The sequence below is a fragment of the Anarrhichthys ocellatus genome, unplaced genomic scaffold, assembly GCF_004355925.1.
Source record: "Anarrhichthys ocellatus isolate YVR2014 unplaced genomic scaffold, GSC_Weel_1.0 scaffold35, whole genome shotgun sequence".
NCBI lineage: Eukaryota > Metazoa > Chordata > Actinopteri > Perciformes > Anarhichadidae > Anarrhichthys > Anarrhichthys ocellatus.
Genome location: NW_022280065.1, coordinates 638621 through 658809, shown reverse-complemented (window position 1 = coordinate 658809; position 20189 = coordinate 638621). Strand labels below are relative to the sequence as shown.

Sequence of the window (20189 nt, the reverse complement as noted above, 5' to 3'; positions counted from 1 at the left end):
ATATATATATATATATATACACACACACATATATATATATATATACACACACACACATATACACACACACACACACACACACACACACACACACACACACACACACTATATTTACAGGGCTTATCCAAAGACTTTCTACTGGCACTACTCTTCTTTTACTGTCAAAGTGACAAAGATGAAATGAGACTTTCAGTTGGAGAAAGAATGGAGCCGAGCTTTCGTCTAACTGAAGCCGTCCTGATTTGTCCCTGTTGATGTTGTTTCTGCATATTGCCAACACCAGATGGATATCACAACAAAGTAAAAGTGAGGTGCCAATCAGTATTCGCCTCAGATACGTCGGGAGAGAGAATCGGCATCAGAGAGCACAGAGATTTCCAGTCAGATAATTCCACACTCTTTCATGTATTCAAAGTGATACACTTGAAACACCCACAACGCTGTGAACTCTACAAGGTCCCACAGAGGGATGCAGACCGAGTTCATTAAAAATAATTATTTTTCAGAAGTGGATTAGGTGGGAGACATTAGGGAAAATGTTTCCTGGATTTTTCTAGATTTAGCCGTTTACCAGCAATACGCTGACATGTCGTAACGTGTAAGAATTTGAGAAACATTAGAAGGCAAATTAAATAAACGCTCCCAGAATGCATCGAATAATTTATTGGTGGAATGTCAAACTGAAAGGCTACTTTCATTATGTGCTGAAATATTTAAGGAATTGTTTGACATTTTGGTCAATTACGCCATCTTGTTAAGAGACGAGAACTTTCTGTAATACAAATATGAAGCTAATGCCAAGATGCAGTTAGCTTAGCTTAGCATTAAAGGCTAGAATCAGTAGGAAACAGTCCAAAAGTAACAAAACCCGCCTATAGCAGTGTGTTGTTGTTCATTGTGACACATACCTGCCAAAACCTCTGTCCTCTGGAAGAGGTTTTCAGTGCGGACCTCAATGGGATCCTGGGGGGAGCCGGGGGCACTAGTCGTACTAGTCATCTGGTTCCTCTGCAAGTCCTCTGTAACTGGCACTGGTGCCTGAATGAGGAGAAGAAAAACAGGATGGATACAAGGAAGATTAAGGTTGATTAACGTTTATCAACTTTCACATTCTGATAGTCCTTGTCTGTGTGTTTAAATGACTAGTGTTCATTCAGGCGTCATGGCATAATCCCAGAATTCCTCGCTACTGTCAATATTTGAGATATAGCTTGATATTTTAGGAGATACGCCTAGTCGCTTTCTTGCTCTGAGCAAGATGAGAAGATTAATACCACTCTCATATCCATATCTGTTAGTTTAATAGGAAATTACAGCCAGCAGCCGGATAGCTTAGCTTAGCATAAAGAGGGGAAAAAGGGAAACCGCTAGCCTAAATCTGTCTAAAAGTAAGACAATCTGCCCATCTACGAGCACCTCTTAAACTCTCTTATAAACATGTTATATCTTGTTGGTTTAATCTGTTCAAAAACTGATGTCTATAAATAACAATTTGCGGTTTTACAATGGGGCTATTTTCGGGATTTCATTGCGCCAACAAACAAACAAAGATATAAACAACCAAGATATAACATGTTTATTAGTGAGCTTCTATCAGTTGACAAGGATTTTAAAACCTTTTGACAGAGGCAGGCTAGCTGTCCCCTTGTTTAAAATGTTTATGCTAAGCTAAGCTAACTGACTGTTGGTTCCAGCTGTGTGAGTGATGAGTATCAAACAAGTACTTCTAAAAATGTTCCTTTAAGAAATAAAGGGAGGGTTTCACTGGTCCACTTAGCATGGGGGTCCAGGCAAAGGAGGAGAATGGGGACCAAAATGAAACCTATAGAGGCTTGCCAGAGGAAAAAAAAATGCCCAAAAAGATTAGTGCAAGGCTAAAAAAAAAAAAAAAAGTAGTTAAAGAAAACAGAACCAGTGAACCGGAGGTTTTTCTGGGAGTCTAGGAAAAGAAGCAAAGTACCTGGAATGGATATGGGCCCATGTATCTCATGTTTTTATTTTCCTATTAACACTAGAGAAGGTTGCAAAGGACCAAAATGGAACTGGGCCAGTGCATTTGCCTTAGGGAGTAGTAACAGAGGCAGGAGAAGGAAAAAAACAATGGAACTGGGCCAGGTAGGCTTGGCTTAGAGGGTTGAGACCTTGACGACTAATCCCCAACAGATGTAGTATCCAGTACAGTAGAGTAAGAGTGCATCCCACACACAAGTTAGATCTAGGATGGTTCCAGAATATGCGATTATGTCCGAGAGAGATGTAATCCTCCATAATTTGCAATGGAGCGAAAACATTGAGAATTGACGTGAGCACTTGATCTTTATCCGGAATGCAACCTCATGGTATTACAGAGGATTTGATGACATACTGGGTCAGCTGAAGACACACCGAGCTACTGTGTCGCTCTCTGTTGAGTACATAGTTACAAATGACTTTAAGTGGTTTTATGTCCTACACACCTAATCATAAAGCAAGAGTGGAAATGTTTGTGGACGTGACAGCGGAATAGTTTCATATACTTTAAGTATTGAAATGTACTTTAAAAATTGTGATTGTGGAATTTTAAGATGCTCAGAGCGCCATGTGCTCAAGGTGGAGCATAAACACATGTGGGAATATCAGCAGGATCACATACGTTGTCAAATACAGAATTTCTACTTAAAGAAATGGTTCAAAACAGTGGAAAATATGCTTCTCTGCTTTCTTGCCCGAGAGTTAGGGAGATGACCGATACAACCGTCATATCTTGATACGAAACTACAGCCGAGCAATGTTTAGTGTAGCTTGACACAAAGACCGAAAGCTTTAATGCTAAGCTAAGCTAACCGTCTCCTAGCTCCAGCTTAATATGTCACAGACAAACGTGAGAGTGGTGTCGATCTTCTTGTCTCAATCTCAGTAAGAGAGTGAATTCGTGTATTTTCCAAAATGTCAAAACTATTGCTTGATTTCCAACAGTCAAAACTTTCTGCCATCTCCAAATATCTGATAGACCACGCTGGTTTAAACAACAAACAAGCTTTCCTTTGGTATCATATCTACAAAATCATTGTAGTTTTTTAGGATTTTTTAGGGCCGTCACTATCATGTAGTTTGTCAAGCAGAGAGTAGTAGTACATTTATTTTTGAACTGTAAAATGTCCTGCCCCGTACATTTCCTGGTCACAATTGTAAAAAGGAAAAGAGCAATTTAATGGTATGTGATCAAAAACGTTCTTTGTAGGACCGATATATCATTATCAGAATTTATAGAAGCTGTATCAGACTAAATGATTGAGCGTGGGTCGGGCAGTACCACTTACCTCTGTTCTAAATGGTTTCTTGGGCGGGCTGTCCTTGGCCTTTTCTCTGACCGTGGCCGTCTCCACCCTGGGCGTGAAATCTTTGGTGGCGTCCTGGGTGGGTTCTGCTGCATTGGGCTCGATATAAACCATACTGACAGTCACCGTCTCCTCCACCACTACTTCACCTCCACCTTGGAGACAAACAGGGAAGTGATGTCTTTCAATTAAAAAGGCGAGAGTGTAAAGAAAATGGCAGACATGTTTGCTCTGTAGAGATGACGTAAAAGATTATGTCGTGTGTATTTGCAAATAGGTAAAACATGGACGTACATGCTATCAATATTTCACACCCACCGTCGTATAGTTCGTCTTAACTTCGTTCATTTCAATGCATTATTTACAGTTTGTATCTCCAATAAAATAGAGTGGCAGATTGATAGGGTGTATATACAGTATTGGAAGAGCTATTGATCACAGTCCTTTCTCCTTTGACCTAAAACGACACTCTCTCACTGCAGCTCTACAACTCTCTCGGATAGAAGAGTTACTTTTGACAAATGAATGAGGGCTGTAAAGGTGCTGAAAGCAAGTGGAGAGGAGCTCATAAAAAAAAGACATGTAAAATTTGCACACTTGCCCACAGCATGTCTGGGTAACAAAGCAATCTCAGAGAAAGAGAGAGGCGGTGAAAGGAAGAACAGACAAAGACAATGGGAGAAAGGAGAGAGAGGTAAAGCGAGAGAGGAGGGAGGAACTCGGAAAAAAAACACTCGCAAAAACTTAACCGCAGAGGACTCGGAAAATTGATGTCGTCGTCGTCACACCTCTGGGTAATTACCTGCTGAGCTTGCAAGTGAGTAATGCGGTGAGAGCATGCGTGCGTATATGCGGGTCTTACCTGAGCCAGACCCTGAGGAAAAGTCGTCATCGTCTTCAGGGTAGTAACCTCCTGAGCCTGTGTCGTCCAGGTACAAGTCATCCGCCTGAGAGGAGGTCTTGGCTGCGTCTGCTATCTGCGAAAACCACAAGATGGAATGATTTTGAGGACGTGTGTCGGCGTTATTACTCATCTATATATAAAACACATTTTAGGACGTTAATGAAGAACAGGTGACCGTCCAATCACAACGTGTAGCCCCTCCCACGGCACCGTTGTTGTCTAGACAACAAGCCCGAGTGGTGGGAATGTTTGTGCTTCAGCTTAATGGAGTGATTGGCTGAAAAGACCACAGTTCCAACAGTGCCTGCTTGTTTAAAAAGCACCTCCTCACAGGGAGTGCAAGTTGAGATTTTAAAAAGAAATAAAACAAGAAAATGGAGTTTTCAGTCAAAGTGGCTCGCAGAGCCTGATGTATGTTGGACACTTAAGTATAACAAATATAAAAACTGTTTGTACAAAGTCTTTGTGTGGTGCATGGGACTATTTATATGTTGCCGTTGAGTGTGTGTGACTGGAATAGCTATAAACGCATCCATGGCAACACCTATTCACCAATCTGTGGTCAGTTGTACAGCCCCTTCTATACCGATAGTCCCGCTTTAGAGAAAAAAGAGAACAAAAGAAAGACACAATATTATCTCATCTGTGTTTGAGTGTGTGTGTGTGTGTGGGGTTGCTACAGTTGCAGGTCTGCTCTGAGGATGTTGTGCTGATAAACCCGGGCCTGAATGAAGTTGGATTGAAGGATATAATCAATTGGCTTGACAGGAAATAAGTGTTTTTGTTTGTTAACTGCGAAGAACAGGCAAGCTGTGAGAGAGAGCTTAGAAAACGGGTCAATAGAAATGAAGAAAAATCATGTTTTCCGACGTCCTTTGTTTGGACAGGGGGGGAAAGCAAGTAGGGCTGTTTTCATTATCGAATAGTCTGCGTGAATTCATGTTTTCAAGTCTGTAAATGATCTAGACTGTCTCTGGGTTTCAGTATTCCTATTTCCCCTGGCTGCAATTTAAAAAGCAAATAAATAAAAATAAAAATTCTGAAAGAATTTCCTAGAGATCAAGTAGCATCTTCCGATAGCTCATTTTGTTCTCGCAGCAGTCCAAAAGACAAATATAGTAGATTTATTTATATTTATAAAGATATAAAACACATAAAATGCTTGATAAATGACAATAATGAATTGATTATACAGGTTATTGCAGATAGGGATGCTCCGATCCGATACCGATATGAAGAATCATGACGAAGAATTCAACGACAGTCAATCCTTAGCAAACTCCAGTATCGAATCGGTATTCTGTACCGACCCAATACCCAGAAGCCCAGGCACCGTTATCAGGACTGCAAAAGTGGGATCGGTGAATCCCTGGCTGCAGATTAGAGTCTGTCCAATCACTCGGTGAAGGAACAGAGAACAGAGAACAATGCCTTCTTTCAGGTACGTCTCAGCATTTCCAATTACACCCGCTATTCTTATGTGAGCGTGTTCACTAACGCGTTTCAGTCATTGTATGTGCACATGTGTGTGTGCTTGTGTGGAGTAATGAGAGAGACAGAGAGAGAGAGGCCTGGTGCTCTCCATAACAAAGAGGCAGGGAGTACACACAGCGAACAACAGTGTGAAAGAGCAAAAAAAGAAAGAAAGACAGAGGCGAGATGAAACGGAACAATACGGATCTCCATCTCTCTCCCTCTGACTTCTGTTAGAAAAGGCCTTTTCACCGCTGAACCGCCTGATCAAAGGCGGAATTTGTTCAAAGCAACTTTATCTTAACCTTTCTTGCCTTCGTTCTCCTTCCAAACACAATCCCCCCCCTCCCCCGCTCCAGCCCGGCAGAAGCAATTCACCGGTCCACAGGTCTTTATGCATTGGCGATATGAGCACAATGGACCACGAGGAGAGCAGGCCACAGATCAAATGGTGACCAAGGGCACTAATGAGATAGAGGCCACACACACACACACACACACGCTTTACAAATGTATGCAAGCTTTCACTCATTCACTGATTATACATACATTAGAGTGAGCAATTGAGCATATAAATGGACACACACACACACACGCACACGCACACGCACACAGGAAATGTGTGAAGAAATGCATGAAGAGCTAAAAGTATTAACAATGAATCCCCTCGAGCCCATTAAACAAAAGATTTCAAAGACATTTTAACTATAATGAATTAGCGTTCACCTGATTTGTGAAATGAATAAATGGATGATATGCAGATCGCTAACTATAGTTTTATGTATTCTATATTTTACCAGGAATCCCTTAAGATACTATTTAAGGGACGCAGCTAACGCCTCCATTCATTATCGAATAATTCTCTCGATTAATCAAATAGTGAAAATAAAATTGGTAAGTAGTGAGCTCCCTTGGAAAGAGTCAGGCTAGCTGTTTCCACCTGCCTTCAGTCTTTGTGCTAAGCTAAGCTAGCTGGCTCCTTCTGATCACCATAGAGACGTGAGAGTGGGATCGATGCTCTCGTCAAACTCTCCTTAAACGTTGACAATAAGGCCAAATCCAACAGAGAGAAACCTTTGAAGTTTCCGCACTGAGGTACACAAAGTGTCCACAGGCCCGCTTCATTCCAGACGTGCACGTACAAAAGGCCGCTGACTCCACTGTCTCGTCGCCGTGTTTCAACACTTTTGTGCAAAGTATTGCAGCAACACGACATCAGTGCAGATCTGAGAGGAGGTCCGACCTCGATAAACTTCACAGACCTTATCCGACACACTAGCAAGTGTGTGTACAATGTAAACTTGATGGAGCCGACTTTCTCCGTCACTAACACACACACACACACACACACACACGCCTGTGTGCGATAAACTTCTCCCTCTTTATCAATCCGGTGACATTTACAGGTAGTCTCTCTGCTTTCAGCCCTCATCAGCGACTACGAGCCGATTCAGACATAAATCTGCCGACAAGTAGAGCGAAGTGGACTCCTGAAACCAGTGAGCTGACGGATGAGGCCTCCCAGAAGTCTGAGAGAGTTTGCTCCACTATTGCATGGCTGCTCTAGTTTAAGCAACAGCTATTCGAAAAAAAAACAATCTTGTAGTTACTTGTGATTCAGGGCAGGGAGCTTGTAAAATGGATCCAGTTGGAAATATCTAATTTAGGGACTTATTAGTGGTTATTAATGTTAGATTTCCGAAAGAATTAGTTAAGAAACCAAAACAGTGCTCCTTTCCTCATTTTCTATGTGCTCTCGTTAACTAAATCGGAAAGTGAATGTGATAATGTTTTGAGAACCGGTGAAAATAAAACCTTTAAGACCTGCAGGACCTCATCAGTGAAGAGGTGGGTCTCCTCTGTGCGCTTGCATACGAACCAAACCTGATCAGTGAGGCAAGCCCTCGCAAATCAGTAACAATTTCACTGGTTCGCCTCCGAGTTAAATCACCTCCAATCCACAGCTCACAAATACTTCACTATGACAACCGCTATCAAACACCGAGCGATCCCTGGGAATTTACACACCTCAAAGACGCACTCAGTCGCTCTTCATAATAAGGGTTAACTCTCCACTAGTCCTGCTTTGACAAGTGTCACTCTCCGAGCTCGAGCTAAGAAAAGAAAAGGCTCACGCTTCAGAGAGAAGCACTAGGAGCACTGAAGCAGAGGGAGGAGGACACATCAGTTTGTGTGCAGTGCAGCGTAAAAGGCACACATTCTCAATGCCGCGCGCCGCCTTTGTGTGCAGCGACACACAACTCCCTCACCCTCAGAGTTCCTGACTCAAAACTCTAGTTACAGTCGGCTTTGGCGTGGCCTTCCTGGAGATATCCGACTCTTTTCATCCTTTTGGGTGAATAACAAGTAAATCCTTACATGCACGCTCAGACTCGAGGACACATATGGGTATTTGCACATGCACAAAAAACACACACACACCCTCATTTGGACACCTTGACAAGCAGATCCTACATAGTCTGACTAAGCTTAGAGACGGAGACAGGGACAGACACGCGAGTGAGAAGGAGGGAGAGCTGCCATAATGAGCTAGCAGCTAGTGATGTGTGCCCTCTATTAGCTGCGCGAAGAGCCGCGGTTACACGGCATTTCTAACCGCTAATGAAGTAATAAGCCAGCGGGAGGGCAGCTTCCACACTGTCTGTCTGTGTCTCCCCGTCACTCTCTCTGTTTGACATGAAGAGCTGCAGACCAAGTCTGGACAAAACGTAGATGAGAAGAGGCTGGGAGAGGAGAGTGGGAGATAACAGAGAGAGTGGGGGATGAGAAAAGAGAGGGAGGGAGGGAGGGAGGGGGATAACCCGCTGCTGCAGACAATCCTGTAGCCTGGAGGTTGCTCTGCTAAGAGCCTGTCAAAATCACCATGTTCATGCCTGGCGGGGCTTGAAAGGCGCTGGGCCTGTGCATGCTTACAGTATGTGTGTGTCCGTGTAATATTTGCGTCTCTCTCTCTCTCTCCTCCTCTCTACATATAAGAGATGGATGGTGGTGATACATATAGAGTCATCTGAACCAACCGTGGGCTCCTAACAAATATTAGCTCAACTCCAAGTCAGGCCAGGGGAAATGGTGTTCCTCAGAGGAATGCACACACACACACACACACACACACACTTGAACATCTGCGTGTCCATGAAAGCACCCACGGGACACACACACACACACACACACACACACACACACACACACACACACACACATCTCAAAGGCGTGAGAGGAGTACACAGACACACACATCATAACACGGACTTCAGAGAGAAGAAAAAGGGAAAAATAAGTGCACGGAGGCTGGCAGACAGACAGCGTCTCAGATCCTCCGTCGGTCCGCTGTCGTGTCTGCCGGGGATGGGATGATTGACACCACCCTCGCATCTGTATAAAGCAGGCATGTAGGTAAGTAAGCATGAAGCTGCATCCCGGGAGACGGTTAGCTTAGCCTAGCATGACGACTGAAAGCGGGGAGGAAACAGCGTTTGTGGCAGTTTTATGGAGGGTTATGTGCTGGACTTTGGACAAAACAAGCAACTTGAAGATGCTGCTTTGATAAAAAACGATTAATTGATAATCAACGATTGTTTTCTCTAGTTGTCCTCGTTCACTACATTTCCAGCAGCACGCTAAAGGCGCTTTGCCTCTCCACTTGTTCAGGTGCATTAACTTTCACGGCATCCCGGTTCTTCATTTGCATGCTGTGAAAGCAGTAGTCTGTAGAGCGCGTCTCTGTCCCTTGAAAGAAATCACTTCTCATTATCACAACCAGGCAAACAAATATCTGCAACTATGAGAGAACTCAATAACATGTGAAGAGGAAGGCTGTGTGTGTGTGTGCGTGCGTGAGAGAGACAGAGCCTGTTAATCCCTAATTAACAAAGCAAAGGTGGCCGTTTATCCTGCCGTCTCTCACTCTATCTGTTCTACTCGGCCTGCCACAGATCCATACGCAAGGTCGATGCAGCAACACAGTCCAGCAGGCAGCAACTGTGCTCTGCTCCGTCTGACTGTGCCCTCCGCCCCCGCCCTGCCCAAGGCCTCCTTTGGACTTTATCACTGCACAACAGACGGGGCCATCAAAAAACAGCAGAGGAGAGGAGGCTGAGAGGGGCATCAGAGATGTCCCCCCCTACTCCAGCTGGAGGGACAAGAAGGAGAACGGAGACAGAGAGAGGCACAGTGGAGCACAGTGGAAATGTGGGCTGAGCTGCTGCTTTTAATAATATTGATTCCTCAACATAGAAACAATTCACTGATCCTATGGGTTAGTCAGTTTGGACTATTTCAACTTAATGTCCAATTAAAGCGGAGGTTGAGAAACCAGCAATGATAAGATAGATTTAAAAATAAATATCCAACTGTAAAAACCTAGGCCAGTGTTACCAACTCTATTCTAATGAAAGTAGATACAGATACCAGATCTTTGTATCTGTATTGGATTTACTGTCGGGTTGAATTTCAACAAATATAACCAAACATTACCAACCCTCGCTTTAAATCTCAGATTCTCGGTTGATGTTAGATGAAAGAGGGGGTGCTGCATTTTGTCTCCTATTGCACTGACGAAGTGTTTCCTGCGGCTGCCTTCTTCATCACAGCTGTGGGGCAGCACGGGCTGAGGCTCGTTAGAACGACATTCAGAGCGATCCACCACACCAAAGTGACAAAGTTGAAAAATGTAAAACTAACGGACACATAAAGTGTCAGTAAATGATCCCGGAGACTCCTGTGTTTGTATGTTGAGGAACACTGAGGATATCATCTGGAGAAAACCTTCAAATTTGTATGTAAAAAACAACACAACTCATAATAACTATCGTGCCTCCCTTATGTCTGGAGAAGTTGCCGGTAGGAGAGGAGTGACTAGTCCAGGAGAGATTGGGTGGCTATGTAGGGCAGCACATTGGCTTCCCTGTATTCATGCAGCATTAGAGCAGACGGAAGAAGTGTGAATAACAGCTGGAAACAGGATGGTGTTATTAGAGAACGAAAAAAAAAAAACAGTACAGGAGGAGTTATTAAATGTGTCCCACGACACAATGCTGATGACTGAAAAAAAAAAACAAGCAAGACAGACAGAAAAAAAAAAAGGTCTCTGTGAGTCATGCATGTGGGTGGTGAGCATTGTTTGGAAAATGTAAACAAGAGCACAGCAGGCAGTAAGAGCCAACTACAGGACTGTAGGAGAGGATGTCCAAACTGGAACTCTCACGGGCCAAAAAAGGTTAGTGAGTGAGTGTGTGTGTGAACCCACTCTAACTTTTATTGCCCTCCCAGCGATCATAATAAGGAACTAATTGATAGTCTTTGAGCCGCGGGCTGAAGAGAGGGGGGAGTTCCTGCAGGAAGGCAACACAAATCAAACTCTCGGAGCCCGTAAGGTCTGGAGCAACTCCAGCTGAGCTGTTTGGCGGGTAACGGCCGCTGTGTGCACCAGTGTGTGTGTGTTTGTGTCTGTGTCTGTCTGTCTATGTGTGTGTGTGTGTGTGTGTGTGTGTGTGGGAGACAGACGCAGAGAGAGAAGGGAGAGGAAGTGCGAAAGAGAGCGCGACTGAGATAAAGAGCCACCGTTTGGAGTTGACATTTACGGTTTTAAACACCTACTTCTGCGGACGCCGCCTCCTCACTCGACCAAAGAGTTTCCGCTGTTCACCTAATAACTCAGCCAAGTTCAAAGAGTGCATTTCAGAATGCACGAGACATGCCGGAAATATATTCCTCTAAAGTCGCAGATTTACAAAAACTGAGAAAACACATAAAGTCAACACAAAACAACAGCTTCACATAAATCTAAAGAAGTCTCTCAGACACATCCTATGGACATTTGATCCCACCCCCTCCCCGACTCATGTTCATTTTCTCAATGCTCCTAAAGGGTGAGATCACGTGGCCTTCTGCACCTCCCCAGCTGAGCGTGTGGGTGCATTCGGCTCAGATTCGATATCGTCTCCCGTTCCAAAACAAACTGCCGTCTGACATGGAAAGGCATACGCCACATTCCACAGGGCTGCTCGGCTGGAGCCGGAGGGGTTTCCAGCTCAAAAAAACAAACTTCCAGGGGTGTCTGCACCTCTGCGCGCAACTCACGGCCTCAAACTGAAGGTGGACCGCTACAAGAGACGTGCACAGTTAACAGACGGGTTCCAGAGATGATCCGTTTTTCATGTTATTGTCGGCAAATCAAACCGCGACTTGATCTTATGAGCACAAGGTGGCTGATTTAGCTTGTTCCTCTGTACCACAGAGCTCCATTGAGGACCAAGAACCATTCGAGACGCACCAATGAACCACACACTGCAATACACGTGGGCTCTGTAGTTTATTTTGAGTCAATGCCACACACACCATCCCCGCTGCCGTAAATACTCACACCCGAGCACCAAATGTGTGTGTTTATCCGCAGTTGAAAATAGTGTCTCCTGCAGACTACAGTGCCCAGCTGTTTGAGGAAAAGTATTTATTCCTGACAGTTTTAATGGGCTCGGGGCTGACAACCACATGGGGAGCTCAGGAAGTATTGAGAGACAGGCAAACACATTGTTGGTTTTGGTCAGAAAACTTTCAGTATTAGATCGACTTGTGAACTTCTTTGGCCTGAAATGTTCCCAAACACTTGCTCAGTGACAGCCATCAGACACAGAGCAACGTGGGCTTCCTGCAGGAATCCTCTTCTACTTCCTGTCAAATGCACGTCCAATAATAACTGAGCCCTAGTTTGGTTTGCCAGCTCCTGAGGAATTACATCTGGGTCTCTTGTCTTGTTTCAATGTCTTGTATGTACTAAGTTACTTGGGCTCCTATGGTGTTTCACACCGAGCAAAAACAGAAGAATTATTAGACATGACACTTCTCTTTTTCCAAATATCATTTAGTGCTCTTTTAGATAAATCCAGAATATAAAACTTTTGACATGGGTGAACGGTGGAAAGACGAGTTACCCCTTTGTTATTGTCATTATAAAGAGGAGAGCAGCTTCTTACTGGTGCATTAGCACAACTTTTTGAGGAATTATGATGTAATTCGGTATAGTTTAAGCTTCCATATAATGCCATCATCAGATCAAAAAAAGTCCAATATTTAAGTTCATGACCAAATTCCAGCTAATTTGCCAACACTAGCATGATAACTAGATATCATACCTACTGAACATCAACATAGTGACATCGTCATCATAAGCATGTTAGCATAACGTCAGTTGTGCTTTGAGATAAATGCTGTCTGCCTCAGTGCGGCCTCACAGATCCGCTAGTATATAAGTAGACTCTTGTTTCATGTAGACTCTTGTCAGCACAAGTCAAATTAAAACAAAAATCGACGCTTCCTGGCCGTAAGGGGTGGACCGGGAGTTTCACTGCGACTTCAAGGCAAACAAACAGAGAAAAAAATGTTCCTTCATCCCCACCGGCCAGGGAGACACAACACGGAGAGGCTATGACTTCCTGCCATGCGGTATTGCTTCCCAACAGGATGAAGAGTCAATTCCACGGTTTCCAAGAAAAACAAGACACACGCTGACCGACCACTGTCTGGAGAGGTGAACAATGGTCCCCCCCCCCCCGGTCCGGTCGTGTTTTGGATGCTCAGGTAAGTAACAATGGAACATGCAACCGCCGCCAAAAACTGTGTGAAAATCAAGTAAAAGAATAAATTTAAAAAAAAACTGCAGCTCTCACAGCAGCTTTGTATTACGCTTCCCTGCAAGCGCGTCTCACATGCCGCAGCAACACATTGCAGCTGATCTCAGAACGCCGAATGTTTCACCACTCTAATTAAAGGCTGTCTGATTCTGTCAAGTGGGTCTCTGGAGGCCCCCGATCGAATTTAATGCAAAGTTAATGTAAACCTTCTCGCTGGGAAATTTCTCCCTCAGCGCTGCCAGAACTCACGAAGAGAGAGAGGGGGGAGGGGGGGGACAATGTGTAGCTCATGTGGCTTCAACATGGCCCTACATAGAGAATACCTCAGTGCTGTGGTATCCAGCCCCATGAACCGTAACTGGCTCTCTCTTTCTGGCCCTCTGAGCAAGAAGGAGCTCTGCGGATTCCCAGGGCCCGGGCGAGCTCTGCTGCTCCGTTGGATGAAAAATCCCTCCCTCTTTCTCCCCCCTCCTGTACCGCCTCTCCGCTCGCCTGTCCGCCGGTTGGGACTTGGGGGGAAATTCCTCAGCTCCGTTAAAAAACGGCCTCCGATACGCACGGGAAAGCTCAGATTCTTTGTCAGCCGTGAAACTCTAGACACTGGGAAATGGGCTTCACCTTCCAGTCATCTCTGGTGCTGAAGAGGGGTGGGAGGGAGGGAGGGGGGGGGGGGGCAGAACGATTTGCTGCAGCACGGCAGCTTTCTTCCCCTCCAGACAGGAGAGAAATATGAGGCTAAAGAGAAAAGCTTGAGCTGAGCATTGTAGAGAAGGGAAGAGCAAATGCAGGAAGAGATATTTAAGTGTGTTCTATAAAACAGGTTTCATATTCCGTATCTCAAAAGAGTCCAATAACCCGAAAGCACCAAGGCGCAGCTTTGGGAACAATCTGGAGTTTCTCCATTTAGCTGGAAGTGATAGCACAGCCCATATCATGAATAAACCAGATATCAGAGGCTCAAACCACTCGCAGGGACTCAAAATGGAGTCGAGTCATGTACACGCGAATGTGAAAGCAGCTCTGTGAATAAGAACGCTGCGCTTGTTGAACAAGAGCTGATAAACGGAGAGAAGTTTTGCCAACAGTTTATCCCTCTCTGGACCCAAAGTGAACCATCACCGGTTGAATCTGAAATGCCCCTACTGTCTTATTATCCAGAAAATATCTCTTATTCTTCCTTTAAAGAGGTTTGAACTATGCCTTCTTCACATTCTGGGTTATCCACAAAGTGTAGATGATCTTCCCTCAAGATTCTAGTCTGTTCTGACATTGTTTTTGTCAGAAAAACTGAAGCAATCATGTTGATATCAAGCCTCTTAATTACACCTTTAGGCCTCGGCTTCGTTAAACCTGCAACAGCGGATTTCTATTTGCCCAAAAGGCCCAAAGATATTATGTTACAATGATATGAAAGAAAGAGAAAAACAGCAACCTGATGATACCGACCTGATAATTGGCGGCTTTATTTTCTTATGACTGAAATGATTGTCACATTCAACCAACTCATCCATTAAGTGACTAATAAGTTCAGTTCCAATTCAGTTTACTTTCACTTAAGACAAATGAAAAGCCATAACAAGGTAATCATTTCCTGAAAAATGACATATTCGACTAACAAAATATTGGCTAATTATTTTTTCGGGGGAAAGAGTTTTAGCTCTACTATTAACTATATCCTGCCATCCATTCAAAGGGGAAATATGGTGCTCATTTTCAGGTTCATACTTGTATATTGGGTTTTCCACTACAACGTGTCTACATACTTCAATGTTCAGGGAACACGTTATTTCTCTCACACCGTCTGTCTGCGTATACCTGTATTTCACCTACTGTCTGAAACACTGTTTTAGCACCCGTCTCTTTAAGCCCACCTCCCAAAAAAAGCCATGTCTGACAGGGTTGAAACCGATTTCTTCATAATATGTCCCCTTTCATTTCACAAGGACCTTGAGGGCTGGGGGGGCTGTTTGTGCGTCACTCTTCAGAGCAGCTCAGAGAAAGAGGGATGAAGAAAGCCGACAACAGAAAGAGCGGATGTTTAAAACAGCCAGAGGTGAAGGAAACAATCACGGCGGACACAAACGGAAACAATGAAAACACACTTGGAGACGGAATAGTCATGGAAATCATCGCTTTCATCGATGAACCACCTCTGGCTCCCATGGCATGAAAAACAGCCGATTTCCAGCCCTTCGCCTGCATCCCATCAGCACTCACTTAGCTTTACTTTTAAGCCCACAGGTGCACATTATATGAGACCTTAGCCTTTCGTCTTGTGCAAGAGCAGGAAATGAATACTTGTGCTGCTAACTGAGCAGGTATTCTCCCGGGGAGGAGCTGCAGTGTACATTGGTAGAGAGCGGAATAAAAGAGGCTGTACAGCAATGCAACGCCGCCGCCGCTGCCTGTACGAGACCTTCCCATCTTTCAGGCCCGCTATGTAATACTCGGTTCAGCGGGGAAGGAATGCGCGCGTGTACATCCTCCTCTAGTTAAACGCCCGTGTGACTGTTATCTACCTCTCTGCACCGACAGGCGGGGGTGGGTGGGGGGGGGGGGGGGGGTTTGGTTGAGTAGCATGTAGCCAAGAACTGAAGCTCCGCTGTGCTCAGCTGCTGTCAGCGGCCCGACACGCGCACACACACGCACACGCACACACACACACACACAGACGGACTTCTCCTGGTTTGAAAAGCCGGGGGAAGGAGGAATACTTAAGTGAGGGTGCCAAGACCATCTGTAAGGGAGTGAGAGAGAGAAAACAGGTCTCTCTTTATCTCGTGTCCTTGGACCGGGCCTGCTAAGAAGACGGGGGGGGGGGATGGATGGAAAAACCTTTCAACGATTATTAGTGGAAGCTTAGCCTCAACCTTATGGTACAGTTTACTGTCAGAATAAGATGATCTTATTGTTGTTATTCATCAGTTCAACACCCTACATTAAATGTTCCAGAAAGTTCCAAGAGCGTCATTTATATACGTTGCGTTTGCACAATTGGATGCATTTGAACAAAGTTGACAAGTAAACGTGAATACAATTATGAATACAAATATCTCAGCCCAAACTGGTTTGGTTTTTCAAATAGCCAATGAAACGGGTGGAAAGAGGAAATAATACGCTGCTTTAGTGACTCCCAGCTGACGAGGAAGTCCTCAATTATAGACGGCAGACGCTCGTGTCCTCTGACCCCCACATGGTGGTGGACACATCTGCCCTTCTTGGCGTTTTGACTTTGATATCGGACCACTTCCTCCACATTTCTGGAAATGTTCCGCTCTCACAAGCTGGCAGCATTAGCTGCAGTAACGTGCTGCCAAAACAATCCTTTTATGGTCACACACCAGAACCATGAACACCAAATATAATTCGCACTTTGTGCTTTTTTTTTGGATTTGTGGTCGGAATTTTTGCCACCAGACTGTTTTGCCAATAAACAACCTGAATGACTTGTGATTTATGTCCATTCAAATGTGGGAATTTAAAAGAGCTCCTGTATATATCGGCTCCTGTATAACATCAGGTTCAGTGTTATTAATACGCGTTTTGGATGCTTTTACAAATCCGGAAGTTATTTCTTAATTTTTACAGATTAGGCAAATTCTATATCATTTGCATTATAAAACACATTCCTGAATAAATACAGCCACCGTTATTCAAAGCTTCTCGGGGCTCCCACCTGAGATCTATCACGCTGTGTGTTATGTAAACCTCGGCTGTGCACACACACCTGTGCCACGGGGCAACACACACATTTTCAGCACGGTGCCGTCAGTAAATAAACACACAGACAAAAAGACATCTCAGATATGTATGTACACATGAGCTGCCACATGTTCCTGAACACACAAACTACAGACCGGGTTGCTTTGACCTGTGCGCTGACCCCAACGTCATACAGTGTGCACAAACACAACAAGCCTCGCCCCCCTCAAACACACACACCTTGTACTTCTATCTTTGTGAGGACACTCTTTGACATTACGTATTCCCTAGCCCCTTACCTTAACCTTAACCATCACACCTAAAAGCCTGACCCCAACCCTACACCCTGACCTAAACCTAACTATAACCTGAACCTTAAAACCAAAGCCTGAACCCTCAAACAGGCCTCTGAAGGTCTGTCTCAAAGTGAGGACCAACCAAAATGTCCTTGCTCTGAAGGTCTAAAACTCATTGGTGCCCACAAAGATAGCCGTAAAAGTATGCTGGACGGGTCAATTGAAATGAATAGTTGTGTGCACATGCAAATACGGCAGATACATAATACACATACACACAGTACAAGTATATCATAATCACCTGAGACACGGTGGGGTCAGTGAGTCCTGTGTTCTGCACCGCTGACTGAACTTTTGTCAACAAAGCACACACACACACTACTGGAACGTGCGTTTGTTTGAACCCCATCACTATAATTAGGCTTTGTGTACGTGTGTGCATTTGTTCCATGATGCCTGTGTGTGGATGCTTTGTACTTGAACACTTTGTTCTTGAACAGAACAGTTGTTCAAATGCTGGAGGTGTAAAAATGACATGCTGAAGAAATAAAGTATAAAATACAGCGTGGTGCCTCGTACCTCGTCCTCAGTCTCCCATTAGCTGCTCTACCTCTGGCGTGCACGTCTAACATAAAGGGGGACTTTTAGAGTGTTTTGAACTCGGTGCCCTTAATCTTTGAAACAACGGCATGCACATAGTTTAATGCTCCAGAGGGGGTCAAAGTCATTAATCACTGATCATGCGCTCCAGACTAAGAGCTAAGCTAATCAACTTGTCTTATAACAATCAAGGTGCCGAGTTCAATTCACTTTTAGCTGAGTGTAAATTAAATTGCACTTTGTTCCACACAAAATAGGCCAATTAGTCAATCACTTGTCTTCTTTTCAGTTAAATAAAGATAACCTTCAATGAAAAGTCTTTTTAAAATTTTTTTTGGTGTGGATGTCAGCAGTTTCTTGTCAGTCACACCTCACACTGTCTGGTTTTCTCTGTCACTTTGTCAATGCAAGGGCATGGTTTCCATCAGCTCTGCTCTTTTTAAAGTGTGTGTGTTTCACTGGAGTTATAAAAATCCCCAGGGCAAGGTGTGTGTGGTCAGCATCATGCGACTGAATTTGCGCTCCCTCATATACAGTGTGTGTGTGTGCGCTCGATGGATGAACTACATAACCGGTTTCAAACTTAATATAGTCTAGTCCCCCCCCCCCACACACACACACATTTTAGCATCTTAGTCTATGTGTGCGTCTCCGATCAATCTGTTGCCAAAAAAGAAAGAACAGAAAACAGAAACCGTGCACTCTTTGTTGCCAGATCATTAACACCCCGACATGAAGGCTCTCTCGAGGACTGTGGGGGTCAAAGTTTGCCACATGTCTTCCTCACCACATAAAATACATCAGATATAGAGGATGGATTGGAGAAGGTACGGTGGCTCTGAAAGCTCAACGCACTGCAATGTGAGAAAAAACGCTGCTGTGGTTTATTTCAATTTAAAGGGTAACTGCCGTATTTTCAAGCTGGCCTCTATTTTCCCATGATTTTGTGTGTAAGTGACTAATTAAGACAAGAGTTTTTGAAATTGGTCCAGTGTGGACTGCAGAAGGCAGCCGGCTAAACGGGCTGCAATGGAAACTTGTTTCCGGGAGACAACGGTGGAAACTTAAGTGAGAGTTGTAGAGAGGAGCCGGAGTTGTCAGATTTTGCTGTGTCGGAGCACAGAAAGCGTAGCTTCGTGTTATCTGAAAGATTTTCAAAGTCACGGCCGAATATTTAGATAAATCAAAGACGTAGATGTGACGCCAGATTCCAGAACGAGACAGACAGTCAGTGGTTCAAACAAGCACTTTTGGATGGACGTTGACGGTCTGGAATTTCCCGATATGATTACATAGCACCTGTTTAGCGGTAACCGTCTGCAGCGTTCTCCCTTAATACTGGACCAATTAAAAAAAATAAAAATAAAAAATCTGTCCCCATTACTCACCAAGGTACAAAGACACGAGAAAATAAGGATGAAAAACACCGTAGTCACCCTTTAACCGAAAACTCTTTGCCCGTTTTAAAATGTACCTCATGTATTTCAGATGACATGAATAGATGGTTGGATTATGAACGCATAACTGGAAGAGTGGAAACACAGATAACCAAACCGTATTTTCATGCCTGTTAATACGTGTAGCTATTTATGCACTTATCGGCGTACAGGAAAAAAAAATAAAAAAAGATGATGTGCCACATTCCTCCATCCAGGACGACAATCTCTCACTGCTGCCAGCTCTGACAAATAGGCCTTTATCACCTGAGATGAAAGCCAGATGGGAGGGAGAGAGGGAGAGAGAGAGAAGCACATGGGGCAGAGGCATGCAAGGCGTGGGGGGCGTGGGGGCGCGATGGTGCCGCTTTGTTGGCTGATCTGGTTCAATCCTTGCGGTGCAGCGATTGAATTGCCATCCAAGCCTTTTCCTTAAGAGGATTCGGACTCAAGGGAGTCAGCAGGCCACAGGACTAGAGTGTGAGGGGAGGAGGGAGGAGAAAGGATGGGTGCAGAAAGAAAGTGCAAGATAGAGGAATTGCAAAAGAATAAATAAGAACCATAATGGTAAAAAAAAAAAAAAGAAGAAGCAAACGGTCAAGGGTAAATCCTGCTCTCAGTCGAGGCAAACATGGCATCACCTCTAGAGCAGGGATAATGTGTTTTCTATTTACAGAGCGGCGAGAAAGGTTGATGTTGGAAGTCACACACATAACTGTCAGAAAGAGACAGACCGTGAAAGAGAGAGGGGAGAGTGACGACTTAAGGAAGGGATAAACAGAAGGAACGGGGGGGGGGGGGGGGGGGGGGGG

The 20189-nt window shown here is 44.4% G+C and overlaps 1 protein-coding gene across 1 annotated transcript in view; it reads right to left on the bottom strand.

Moving 5' to 3' along the window:
- Positions 1–81: 81 nt before the first annotated feature.
- The window catches only part of sdc2 (syndecan 2), a 35502-nt gene continuing 15394 nt past the window's right edge, over positions 82–20189 (bottom strand). The window contains exons 2-4 of the mRNA XM_031866441.1: positions 4180–4294; positions 3300–3472; positions 82–1038 (exon numbers count right to left, since the gene is read on the bottom strand). Of these exons, the coding sequence (XP_031722301.1) occupies positions 838–1038; positions 3300–3472; positions 4180–4294 (489 nt within the window). The 3' untranslated portion in view covers positions 82–837. The remainder of the gene's footprint in view (positions 1039–3299; positions 3473–4179; positions 4295–20189) is intronic.